The sequence below is a fragment of the Marmota flaviventris genome, chromosome 1 (assembly GCF_047511675.1).
Source record: "Marmota flaviventris isolate mMarFla1 chromosome 1, mMarFla1.hap1, whole genome shotgun sequence".
NCBI classification, from domain to species: domain Eukaryota; kingdom Metazoa; phylum Chordata; class Mammalia; order Rodentia; family Sciuridae; genus Marmota; species Marmota flaviventris.
The window spans coordinates 85,723,597-85,737,536 of NC_092498.1; the positions used below are offsets into that span (position 1 = coordinate 85,723,597).

General features: G+C 36.7%; 1 protein-coding gene across 11 annotated transcripts in view; it reads right to left on the minus strand.

Moving 5' to 3' along the window:
• Skap2 (src kinase associated phosphoprotein 2) overlaps positions 1-13,940 on the minus strand; it is a 204,091-nt gene that overhangs the window by 26,125 nt on the left and 164,026 nt on the right. For 6 of the 11 annotated variants that reach the window (XR_011707832.1, XR_011707834.1, XR_011707827.1 and 3 more), the window contains exon 12: positions 11,875-11,976. The exons of 2 other annotated variants lie outside the window; for them this stretch is intronic. Coding sequence is in view for 3 of the 9 variants with exons in the window: in XM_071613872.1 (XP_071469973.1) it covers positions 11,884-11,976 (93 nt within the window). In the remaining 6 variants the exon portion in view is untranslated. Of the gene's footprint in view, positions 1-9,124; positions 11,529-11,874; positions 11,977-13,940 lie in introns of those variants that run through there. 3 more of the 11 variants (XM_071613872.1, XM_071613868.1, XM_071613869.1) reach the window with 2 other exon arrangements.

Sequence of the window (13,940 nt, forward strand, 5' to 3'; positions counted from 1 at the left end):
TCTTTGCCATTTTTGATGTTTGTATTTTGGAACTGAATTCAAGTGTAAGGGGAGTTTTCCCCAGTCATGTCCTCCTCTTCTTCTTCCTCCTCCAATTGTGCCTTTGTGATGATTTGTTGTTGTTGTTGTGTGTGTGTGTGTGTGTGTGTGTGTGTGTTTGTAAGGCACACATCAGTTCCTTCTCCGTAAGCTCCAGAGACCTTACACTAGAAAGTGAACAACACATAAAAAGCTGCTGGGTCTTCTAAAATATTATTTGTCGGCATTTGGTGGTGATCAGAGAAAACGGGCACTTGTGCACTTACTGAGTTCTATTGCTTATTCTGCAGATAATACCACAGCCGATTTCAACAAAGACCTCATCTTGCCGTTTGCCGCATGAAAAGGGGACATATCCCCTCACTTAGGAAAGACGCAAACATAGCATTATTTTGAAATACAGCCTTGCCTGTACCCTGCAGCGGGGTTTGCTCCAGCGATGGGGTACTTCTGAGACCAATTTGTTTAGCTGATCACTGTCTCTTTGACGTGGCTGCAAATGTTACCTTTCTTTTTCAATCAAAAACACAGCAGGGGGTGCCATCTGTTTGGCACAGGCCTTAGCTCACTTCCCCAATGCCTTTTTGTGCAGATCATTTTACGTGGCAATTTGCTAAAATCTTTCATTCCTTGGTTTTGCTAAATATAACTTTCCAAAATGGGCTGTTTTCTCAGAATGTCAGCAAGACTCACAAATGAATGCAGTTTTTTTTTTTTTCCCTGAAACCGCCAATATCAGATCAAATGGAGCATTTTTCAGATTTTTTTTTTAATGAACAAATACCTCACTGTCATCTCATTGTTTACTTAAAACCGACATGTTTACTGAGGATGGTGAAATCACATTTAACCTCCTGAATTTCACTCTGTTTTCTTTGTTTGGCTCTTAGGAGGTGCACTGCCTCTATAGACACAGACATCTCGATTTTTATGATCCTCCAGGAGAACAGGTAAAGCCAGTGCATATGTAGACCAACCAGATTAAATAGCCATTAGGAAACAACTGCTAGCAGGAAAGTGGTTAACTATTTTCCCCAGCTCAGATGCCGTTCAAAGCCATGAATCCCCCCCTCCAAGGAGGAACAGATGAGCAGCACCACGCGCTAAGCCACAGGGATGCGCGTGGATTTCCGAGCGCTTTGTAGAATACAAATGAATTATCCTCATTCTTCTCCTAGCAGAGCATATAGGCCAGACCTCATTAGAATTCAATATCGCTCTGCTTTTCTAATGTTAATGTACCAGTTATATAAGAAATACGTGCGTGGGGGGGCTTATTCCACAATTATGTTCAACATGATATCATAATTCCGAAAACTGGACATAATCTTTGCTAAAGGAAATTATTACATTTTGCCCTTTTATCTTTTGCTTCTAATTTAACTTAAATTCCCGTTCTAATGGTGGATTATAAGGGACCTTAATTCTTTGTGTCTCTCTTAAAGCTGCAGTGACTACAACATTGGCTTTATAGCTTTTTGCAAAAATGCCGTGACTAAAGATCAGCTTGCGAAGGCTCTTCGTCCATCTCACTGTGAAAGGAAGCACAGCACATTACGTTAATAAACAACTGTAGGAGTTTTCTTCATCCAGGAATAACTCAGGGCATTAAGGCTTGAGGTCTTTTGTCTAGAGTGCAGCAAGAAGTGTAATGAAAACAATAACACCAACACATAAAAATACAATTTATGCCCTTTTATCAAGCAAAGAAAAAGTTGGTTAACGTTTGAAAAGGGAGCAGTAATGTAAATTTATTGACAATTTTATTGTAATAATTAGATGTTTACACAGTCTGGACATTGTGGCTAAATCACTTGCAGCATGTTTATTTGCAGGGAGCTGTTTTCTGGGCACTGCAGTGGTTCATTAAGAAGACATACTGTATTAGGATTCAAAGAAACAGCTCCCGTTCTCTCCTCTGTTTTATATATTTTTAAAATACAGCAAATAATGAAGCAAAACACAGAATTTCCTTCATAAGGAAAACAACTTCCCTCGTGGCCTGAAAATGGCTTGAAAATAAATCTCACATTGAATATCTTAATACACAGCATAAGAAAGACCACCTCTAATGACTGTAACTAGCTTTTAATACCAAGAGTGTAAATGGCAATCTGTTTTTGACTAAGAATAAATTACAACCAGTACCAAGGCAGCTCTTGCTTCACTCTTTTCTTTTAAAACCCAAACGAAAAGCAAAACAAACTCCTCAGTATTTGTTTTAGATGAGAGACTTCTGAGTGTGTTTTGGAAGAGAAAAACCTCGTTTAGAGAGAAATATTTCTCTTATGCAGCTTCAAAGCAGATTAATGGATTAAAGTTGTACACTTGAATAATTTGACTATATTTAAAACCTCCACATGGCTCTCTTCCATTATTTTTTGTGTTTCTATATTAGTCTAGAATGTGTTGCTCTGAGATGGTTTTTATGTTTCCAAATTGAGCTAAAATGGAAATGACAAATTTTCAGTTATGCAAAAACAGCAATGAGGTGCCAGAAAAAAATATATTGTGAACAAAATAATCTTTAGGAAAGATATAAAATGAGAATAATTTTATAGCGTGAAATGGATTCAATAACAGAAGCATATTCAGAGCAATTATATCAATTTTTAAAATTTAGAAACTGTTTAAAAATTAAGACACTAAATGCTAAGCTACATTATGTTTCCAGCCTTACTATACTTCCATTAGAATTAAGTAGTAATCAATATAGAGTATTTATTGCTATGAACTACAGCACCAGAGGAAGGAGATGCTGCTCTCAGAGCGCGCAATTCTCCTCCGTAATCATTTAGGAAGAGGAAAAAAAGTTTTAGAAACAGACTGATCTTTACTTTAATCACAGTTGCCACAATTCATTGTACTTCCACTATTTTCTGTACCAAACAGAATGTAAAGATGGTAATAAAAATACATGATGAAAATAATAGTTCCCCAGGTGAAGTCAATAAGACCAAGATGACAAGAAAAGCTTTCATTTTTAGGAAGCAAAAAATAACAGGCACCCAGAATGACTTTTTTTTTTCAAGTTGATAGAATTGATTAATGATTCAAAATAACCAAGGAATCAAGTTGTAGAGCATTATTTTAAAGACAAGTGCTAAAAATTAACTCTATGCTAAAATGACGTTATTAGATGTGTTCTTGGAATTACGTACTGCATAACACTGTAGATTACAACTGGGAGGCTAAAATGTGGAATCCTCATGACTGCATGATTACAAATATATTTAATAATCTTAAATAAACTCAAACTTACTTTGATATCTACACTTCTAAGTAAGTCAAGACATGAGAAATGAATTTTAAAAAATCAGATCATGAAAGCCATTATTATTTGAAGGAATATGCTCAATTTTTTAGATAATTTAAATTATTTAAGAGTCCTTTGCATTTTTTATTAGCTTTGCCTAAAGTTATAACATTAAAGCATTAAGGTTACATGTAATGAGTTTCTGGTTTGCCCTGATTTCTAGTCCCATATTTTCATAAAGTACAAACCAAGATTAGTACTATATTACAAGGCTCATTCGATCATATAAAATTGTCTTATACCTAGACACGCTTCTAAAAAAAAAATTAACTACGAAGGGTATGCACACACAAATATCCACAGATACCCATCTGAAAGAAAAGTTCATTAGGGGAGTAGATATTGGGCAAAGGGAACCTGTACAAAAAATTTCCTTCCTGTATCTGTTTTTTTAAAAAAATTCTCTGCCAAGTCCAACCAACTACAAACAACCTATATCTAAAGCCTATTATTAGCAGATTCATGGTTTTAAATATCATGAGAAAAGTTTATTCAGAAATTTTATAGACAGAAGTAACATCTCTACAATTGAAATTTCCATTAACAAAAATCAATCACATTTTAAAAGCCAATGGCTTCATACAAAAATGCACTTAAGATCATAGAAGAACCCCAAACTTCCCTAGGATCAATTCTTATTATAAAATAACAACAAAACTAACATTAATCCAAGAAGTATTACAGTCAAAACTGAGTATTCAAATCCAACCCCGCCCCATGCTTGCATTTAGTGGGAAAGAGAAATTTTTATTTTGACTATTATTTCATTTCAGTTCTCCTATCTTCAAATGCAGGAAAGTCATATTTAACACTGTCATGGATTTTTCAAGTCCCTCCAAATATAATCTCACTTGAGCCTAACTTGAACCCTGTGAGGGAGGAGAGCAGGTGCGGCTGGCATTCTGTAGGCAGGGAAGTTTAGTCTCAGGCCAACACTTTAGGGAATGGAACTGGAATTTTGGGTGACTCCAGCTCCTGTGCTCTTCCTACTGCTCACTCTAAGCTGAGCACTGCGCTGGCATGGTCCCCCACTGAGAATGAGTCCTCATTCCTAAAGGGGTAAGGGGTCACTCAAAGCTTCCAGAATGTGCTCTCCCATGATTGGCAGCAACTCCTGTAAAGGATTTGTTGGTGTTATTCATATACAATTCTGTTTCCTTCACACTTAATTCAGTAGCTATAAGAATTTTGTAAATTTTGATTAAAAATCTTCTTGTCTGAACGATACTGAAACCCTTGCACCTTCTCCCCTCCCCTGGTACATTTTTAAATGTGTGTGCGTGTGTGAGAGAGAAAAAAATGCCCTTCTTGTCTTCGAGATAATCCTCTAGGTTCTAAAGTAACAAAATCAGAGAATCTTTCAGATCTTTGGACACTATCAGTAGCTCAACCAGCTAAGAACTGCATGGAGGAACGGCTACCTGAGGCTGCTCTGAGCCTTCCTGTGTTTATCTCCTGTCTGTTTTATTTAAACTATGAAATCTACTTGGGAAGGACGTGTCGAATCCTATATTTGAAATGCCCCTTGCACACTGTTGGCACTTAAATGTAATTATTCAAAATGGAATCATTTAATTAGATAGGAAGAGAAATAGCGAGCCCGGAGACGTAATAAAGAATAAAGCAAATATGCTGACCAACTCAAGCACAGCGACAGATAACAGCAGCCACTCACGGTGCTTTTCGGTTCTTCTGCTCAGGATGCAGGTTAACAGGAGAATACAGTTAGATGCCTTGCTTTTGCTGGGTTTACAGAAACCAGGGGGAATAGCTGATATTGGTAACTGTAGAGCCATGAGAGTTGTAAGTCTCATGTCTCATGTGACTCAGCTCCTTGGGAGAGCCCGGGGAGGAGGAGGAGGAAAGTGTAGCAAGGAGATGAAGGCAGTCTCTACAGGCCACAGGGCTTGACGTGGAATTAGGAGCAAGCAGGATACCCATCTGCATGGGACAGGTTATTTTACACCAAACAGATCTATCAGGTGGGCAGCTGGAGAGCTGGACGATGCCATTGTTCCTTCCTCTTTAGAAGCATGAGATTGTGGGTACCAAGCATGGCAACATTTCAAAGGACTATTCAAAAGCAAATACACCTTGTTAATTGGACATTGGTACACCCATTCCTTTTGGGGGTATTAAGACAGCCAATAGTTTAGGGTGCATTTTAGACCATGAAAAAGCTCAGTTTTAACCCATCTCTGGCTCAATTCCAGAGCCCTAAGTGAATGTTGGTTCTTCTCTCCCACTCTTTTACTCCCTGCCCCAACAGCATCCAATCACCAAGGCATGCATAAATAAATAAATAAATAGTTCAAAAACCAAAACAGAGACTTTCTTTATGGAGTCCTATACAAGATACTACACAGGTGCCCAACAAATAAGACTTCATGTTCGGCTAATATCTAGTACTTAAGTAGCACATAATCCAATAAAACTTCCTAAACAAATTCATATCCTAAAAAGTAAAGAAGTATATTAGATATTGCCATTACTTGCTTACAAAATTAAACACATTTTATAATGAAGTGAGTTTACTCATTGTAAAAGGGCTGAACAGTTTACTAATAATGTTTATACTGAATTTAAAAAAAAACAACTGTCAATTTAAATCCATTCCCTAAAACAAGTGTTTGAGATAGAAACAGCGGCTTGGCAGTTCTCCCTGGCTTCCCCTGCTCATCAGTTTACACAGGCTTCACTTTTGAGGAGGCAAAGGATGGGAAAAGGTCATTACAACAGGATCACTTCGGCCTGCTGTCCTCTCTCAGTTTTCTGCCACCTTGGTTGACTCCTTATTTCAGTTGGGCTGGAAGTCCACTGACAGCAGTGTTCCTGCATCCGAGCTTATTCCTCAGTGCACATCTGCTGCCTCTAATCTGATGTCATCACCATGGTGCGCTTTAAGACGAAATGAACCCAGTTCAGCTGGCCTACTGTCCCCTCTTGACAAGGCTCTCCACATGCTGCAGCCTGTTGTATGCCATCATCAGTGGTCACGAGCACTTGTCAAGTGCCCACTCTTTGCAAAGGAGAGAATGAAGTGCTGGGTTTGAATTCACCCCAGCACTGCACAGCACAGTGGTGTTGAATTCAGGGGAGGGAGGTTGGGTGGGAGCCTGACTAGGTAATTTGCCGCCGGGACTTTGGGACAAAGTACTCACCCTCAGTTTCCTAATCAGGAAAACGTGAATAAATAACAGAACTTGCCTCTTGGGGTTGTCATGAGGATTGAAGGAAAAGCACACAGCAGGACAAACAGCACACAATGAAGGAATGTTGGCTACTGCTATCACTAGTAAAATGTCGCCATCACATATGGTAGAGGTTTTCTTCCAGGACTGCCATGGGGACTGGAAGGGGAGGGAGGCAGTGTATGGGAACCTGCTCATCTGAGGGAACTCTGTCCTCCTCTGTGGCACTTGTTTGTAATTGGCATACCCTGATGTCGTTACTTTCCCTCCACTGAAAGTAGCTGTGTGACACTTTTCGTCAAACCAAAAGTAAACTCCTGTTCAAGCTTCACATGGTGCCTGTTTTCACTCTTAACAGGAGTGATATTTCACTATTACAAAGTCAAGGCCAATAAACAGAAAACAGACAAGTGCTACACTATACTACCTCTCTGAATGATAGAAATAAAAAAGCAAACCACGAAAACAGAGAGGAGAGAAATCTAGTGAAACACTTCCAAAGTTCCAGTGTTAAGAAAGGCACTTAAGAGACAGGCTTTGGGAGCAATTTCTACTTCCCACCTTTGCATATTCACAAGTATTCTGACGTGCTCAGCTTCCAGCCCTGTCCCAAAAGCATAGACCAAAGCAAAGCAGGGGTATGACCACATTCTACTTTTGTGGTTCCTTTCATCCTGGGGACTGGACTTGTAAAGCATTCAAGTTAACATGATCATACAATTTTTAAAAGATAGAAAGCAAAAGAGTTTTTTTTTTTTTTTTTTAAGGACAAAATTAAATTATGTTGGATCTGGCAACAACTGTGCCAACTTCCCACTTTCAGAGATTCCTTTTTGATCCACCCAAAGCCAGTGGTAGGATGCAGGAGCAAAGGCCTTCCTGTCATTTCCCAAAGAACGAGGGCAGCAGTGACTTGGAATGTTCTGGTAAGTGCAACAAGATCCCCAGCTGCCTAGGTTGCCTATGCCCTTATTTGAACATCACTGAGTGCAGTAGAAAGGGGAACCACCTTTAAAGAATGTACTACAACTCAACTTTCTAATTATTCATTCCTTGTTACTAACAGATTCAATCTACTTGTTGATATAACCTGTTATGGGGATCTGCTTTTAAAGACTTAGTAAAAGGGACTGCTTTTTTTTTTTTTTTAACGAAGATAACTTTCTTAGTGTGAAAGCATAAAGGGATTTTCTCTGCCAGGTATAGAGGCCAAACTCTTTCTTAAATCTTGGTTCTTGAACTATTGTGGGGGTGTCAAACCTGTTAACCAATATTTACTGGATACACACCATATACTTTGTACTGTGCTGGCAGGACACAAAATCATATGGTTGTGTCCAAGTAATAATTGAGTCTACTAGTAGAAACAAGAAGAAGCTCCTCACACAGAGCATTAAGGAAATGTCATTCCAGGTTACAGGGATCATATAATTATATAAGTATGTCATCATAGCAAAATACTATGGTATCAGAGATACTGTCAGATATTCTGGAAGAACTCAACTATAAGGTAGTAGGTGATGATAAATGGATAAAACTGAAGCTGTCCAGAAATGTCTTGTTCCCAGTCCAGAAGACAAACTGTTATGCATTTCCGTATAAATATACAGAAAAGATAAACAATATATAATTTATATTTTTCAGTACTCAGTATGTACATACATACATAAAATTATTTATATTCCTTCAACCTTAGAGGGAAGCTGTGTTTTCTATGGCTTGATCATGTTTGAATCACCACAATTGACATGCAAACAACTGCCATATCTGGCATTTGGAAGAACTTTATTTGATTTAAAAATTCTTACAGTGATTCACTTAGTCTCACTCACGAAGTTCAAACTTAAACTTCACGTATACTGAGGTCAGTTTCATTCTAGTAGCTGAATTGCAAATCAAAATCTATGATATGTAATCAGTTCTGATTTTAATCACGACTCTAGATGGTACGAGAGCTGATGAAGTAGCAATAGGTTCGAGAAATTGTATAAGAAGTAGAAATCAACAGAACCATGAGAACCTTGGCTGCAAACATTTTAGAAAACAACGGAATAGAAGCTATGTTCTTTGTGAAAGACTTTCTTCATCAAGTGTTTGTACAATGATAGCAAAAGACTCCAACAACCAAACCCACGTATACAGATTTCACCTGCAGATGGTTGAAAAGTGATTTTTCTATGATCCTACAATACTGTATGTAATTATCTGTAATTAAATTATGGTAAAAATAATCAGGTTGACGTATTCAGAACAAGTACTGGACTAAACAATATTCCTTTTCATAAAAGAAAGAGTCATACACAGCAAAGTGGCAGAAACAGAATGGAGTGAGCTGTGGTTAAGTGTAAATCCTATGGCAATGAAAGTCATTTGTATTATCCTTACTTCTTTGAATAAATTCAGATGACAGCCCTATTTCATTTCTTCATTCAGTTTGGAGGCCAGATGGCATTAGAATCATTTACTTCACCTTGTTGTGCTTAATTACTACAATCAACACACTATTTTCCAAATTAATCATAACAAAGTAATTTCATTAGTAACACAGCAGGCTGTTGAATTATTAGCATCATAACAGTTTGCAAACAATTAAACTTTATTTGAACCTTAAAAATTTGCAGAGTGGAACATTATTGTAAGATCTAATGGCAATAGAGTACAAATTCAGTACAGAGCAAATAATCAAGCAAAATGCTATATAAAATATGACTTACAATCACCTTTGAAAAAAATTAGCTCTCTAACTGTTCATAGAAAAACAAATAAAAGCTAAGCAAACATAATGAGAACATAACAATTAGCATATTTTCTAACAAGCCATGTTGTTTAAATTCACATTAATGATATTATTATGATCTTGAAGAGTACGTGATATATTGTCATGGGTGTAAAGAAAACTTTCTCCCTGGTTGTATACAAATTATTCCATCAAATGAATGTAGAGTAGTCGTGAATTGAAAGTAACGATTGCCTCTCTTGTCACTCCAATTTTAAATCTTCTGCTTCCTTTCTATATCCCCCACCTATATTCAAGTTAAAAAAGAACAAAGGCCAGGGGAGCCCTGGACAGCAGTAACACCATATTTCTGTATTGCCACCATTCAAAGACTAGCTGGCTTGGAATTGTTGGTCATCAGTTGGCAGAGGACTCCCTCTCCTGGATTAACTGTAAAAAGAGGCAGAAATCTCCTAAACTCCTGAATTAGTCCTCGAGTGGGGGAGGGGTTGCCAAGTGTTCTGTATGCAGTGACAAGCTGCTGCCATCTACTGGCCCAGTACTAAACACTTCATTTAGGTGGGAGGCAGGAAGCTGACTCCACAGGCCTGCTGCAGTTGTGGGGAGCTGCTTTTGCTTTTCAACTACTCAGGCTTTGAAAACTAGTCCATGAAGTTCATCTCCAGTGGTCTAACTTTTGCCAAGATGACTTCTATCTAGTTCAGTGGCACTACATCAGGAAAAGGGTAATGACCACACAAATGTAAGTTCTGAAAACTTTAACTTGATGGGTCTATATGTAAATTTCAGTTTACTCACAGTCCCAAAAAGTAAGTTTTTTTTTTTCCTTAAAACTTTGAAACTTAGGAGATAACTGTAAAATAAACACTCTAATATCATTTGTAAATAGTTGTAAATAAATAATGGAGGTTTTAAAATATTACCAATTCATTTGCATGGTTAGCGTCTTTACCTTTACAAAGCAAAGATCTGAAAACTTCACAAAGATAGTACCAGCTAAGTAATGATTCCATCTTAGGAGATTATATCTATTCTAGTCATCACAATGCATTTTAATGTATATTAAGGGCATACTGGTACTTCACAGGCATTTAAAATTCCCATGATTTAAAATACACATTAATGATTTGATCTGCAAATCTCGTTCATGCAGCACTGAGCATAACTGAGATGCCAGACAAACACTACCCCCCCTTCCATCCACCTGTTGGTGCATGTTACCCTGTGACTTCTACACTTTGCTCTCTGGGCCTTCCTTTTCTTCTCAGCACTCTGAGAAGTACAGAAAAGAGCCCAGAGTTGTGCTGTTTTATGGTGGGACTTCAATAGCACGGTAACAAGGTAGGATGAGAGAGTACTGACTGGGTCACACTTTCTTACTTTGAGAATATATTGAGGCTGTTTATACCATTTTATCAGTGGTAGAATGAGGTTTTTTTATGAATCTTTTATTTCATTAAATTTAAATAAAAATACAGTAGAAAACATTGGTATGCCTATCATCAAACCAGGATATCTGTTATGTGTAAACTGCTCTGCACAAACCTGGTTCCAGTTCACACTTGTGCTGCAGGTGACAGCACATAGCCATTTGTAATTATATCGCTTTTTTTTTCTTTCTCATGGCTGTATTTAAGGGGAAGTAAATTTGCCACTTTGTAGGACTTCTTTCATGAGAACATGTTACTATTGTGTGAAAAATAAATACTAAGGTAAATGATTTACAAAGCTTTAGCATACTCACATTTTTTAGCATCTGCCTAAACCCTGCATGATATATTCAATTAAAATTTTATGAAATTATATATTACACTCTAAAAAATAACTGATGTTCAATGATTAAAAGAAATTACAACTCACACTGGAAGTAGCAGTAACTACATGGTCTGCATAAAACAGTAATGAATTCTTCACACAAATCACTAAATGGGTGAATAAAAACTGCAATGATTTCTTTGCAAAACAGCAACAGGTATAACTTTATGGCTTGCATCTAATTTACATTAATACCCTTCATTTAATTTCACTTCAGAGGAATATTTTAATGAACGACTATATAAAATAATAGTCAAAGCCAGGGATGTTCAACAAAACAAAGAAAGGTTATGGGCTGTCACTCATGCTTTCACAAGGCTTCTAAATCCAAAACATTTGCAGATAAGCAGAAGACTCTTCCTTCTCTGTAAGCAGGAAGGGAAAGTTGTATTTTAATTTTTTTCTTCAGTCAAAATGTTGATTTCTCCTGCTTAGAAAAAAATACATTTTTTAGTTAAGGAAAAATGAATGTTAACTCAACATTCTGCTAATTCATCACCTCACAAAAGCCATAAAAGTGATGTTTTACTAAAGTGAAGTAGTTTGAGAAAACAGCTGGTTAGTATCAAAGGAACTTTCTCTAAATAATTTCTTCATTTTCAAAGTAAATTCTGTGAAGTTATTTTAAAAATTAAAGATCAACATAACAAAAAAATTGGGGACACCATCTTGTGTTATCAGAAAACTATAAAGACTTTAAAAAGGCAAAGACTCACAAGGAAGAGACCAAGAGAACATATGAGCTATTACAGAATATTGGATTAAAATGTACTTACCCAGGACTCTCAAATATCATACATCTCCATTACGTAGGCTTTAGGCACCAAGCCAATGGCTCCCTTCATTTCTCCTACCCACCAGCCATATCTATTGTATTCCTAATTGAAAACAATATGCAATATTAACCTTTAGACTGGTGTAAGTATAATGTCGTTTTTATGCAACTTCTTAGAAATGTTATTCCTTTTTATAGAGTTACAAGAGCTTGAGCTGCAAATGGAAACATTTTCATCTTTTCTGTTTCTGGACACTTTAAAAATGCTGTTAGGCACAGGTTTGAATTAATGTATAACACAAAGCCTGTTTATTACTAGATGTAGAACACAGAAACAGGCACTCATGGTAAGAACCTCTCTCTCTTTCCACCCAGCTTGGATACCTTTTATGTGTAAGCACCAGTGAAAAAGGCTATAAGAGGAAAACTAGGATCCCAAAGATACTCTGTTTGCCTTCAAGAAGCTTATTATCTAGCAAGGATAAATTTTTTTTACAACAAGCTACTTAATTCATAATTAAACTTGTACTTCCTAAAACGGTTTAGAATATAGAGGCACATCCCTTAAGAAAATTTGATATGCACATTTTAAACAGATAAGAGAATAAAAGAACATTAATACAAAAAAATGGCTTAATAAAAAATTTACAAATAGGCCCCTTTAAAATAGCATCCATAAGGCATTTATAGTCCCTTTCATTGGTCACAAGCTACTTTAGATAAAGGATAGGTGGAAGGGATTTAAAGGTGGTATTAGATTTATCCTTATAGTGGAAGATCAACAGAAAACAAAAGTATCTCAAGTTTTAAAGGAAAAATATTAATCTAGCTGTAAAAAAAAAGTGATTGATGAGGTACTTCTGCATTTACTTTGCGACATGAGATAAACAAACCTGTGCCTCTTTTCCTCCCTTTATCCCCCATTGACAGCTACACCACTGCTTTAGGCATTGCGGACGCTCTGTAACCAGTCTCAAATGTCTGCCAGATTGACTAATGGATTTTTATCTCAAATTTATTTATGTTTAGTGAGATACAAACAAAGTAATATGAATTACAAGTTTCAGGAGTAATATCTTCCAAAGGCAATACTGTGCTCGAGCACTGTAAGTCTCAAATTTAATTTTTCATATAAGATAAATTTTTAAAATCTATCTCAGAAGTAATTCAATAGGTTATGATTTTCCAACATCTGAGTCATAGATAAATGTGCATATGCATATTGAGTTACGTGTGGGGAGGGCAGGTGAGCACTAACATCTGTATTGATGAGTATGCTTACTGACCATTAGAAAGGAAAATTATGCAGTTCTTCCATACAAAGGTAGCACATTAGCATGCACATACAGATATGTAGTCTATGAATGAGATTATGGAATAAGACATATAGGTTTTCTGTTGTTGTTGTTGTTTTTTTTAACAGTAGGCAGTATCAGAATTGGGCTTATTGAAGAACAAAGTAGAGAGAAAAGCCTAATTCTATTCTTTTTATTCTAGTGAGGACACAGCCCTGGCTTGGGAGTTTAAAAGTTTAAAAGTTTGCTGACAATGTGAACTTAGTGTACAAAACTGCCTAAGCAACAAAAGTACTCTGGGTCCAGAACTCACTGATGATGACTATAATTAATATCAGAAGAAAATACCAACTTCCTGAAAGCTATGATTAGCAACCATTATATCCTAATAAGTACCTAATAAAACTGCCTTTTTCAATTTTTAAGACAATGAATACAATTAGAGCCTAATGCTTAACAAAATAATGTACTTAGCCTACTAAAGACCTAATGCCTACAGTGTAAGATGTCAAAATGGACAGTCAACAGGGTAAGGCTGAGTGTCAAAGCTCTTGCCAGGTGCCAGTCTTAGATTTTTCCAAGTGCTTATTTGGAAAGAGTGGTTGTCTTTCAATGGTAGACACTGAAATCATTCAGTGAGAGGGTATATTATTGACCCAAACCTGCTTCCAGAGAATGACCGTGACAATATTAAGATTCAAATTATTAGCCAGAAAGTTTATATAACTTTTTAATAGTCTACTTTGGTTATAATGTGTACCATCAATAAGGG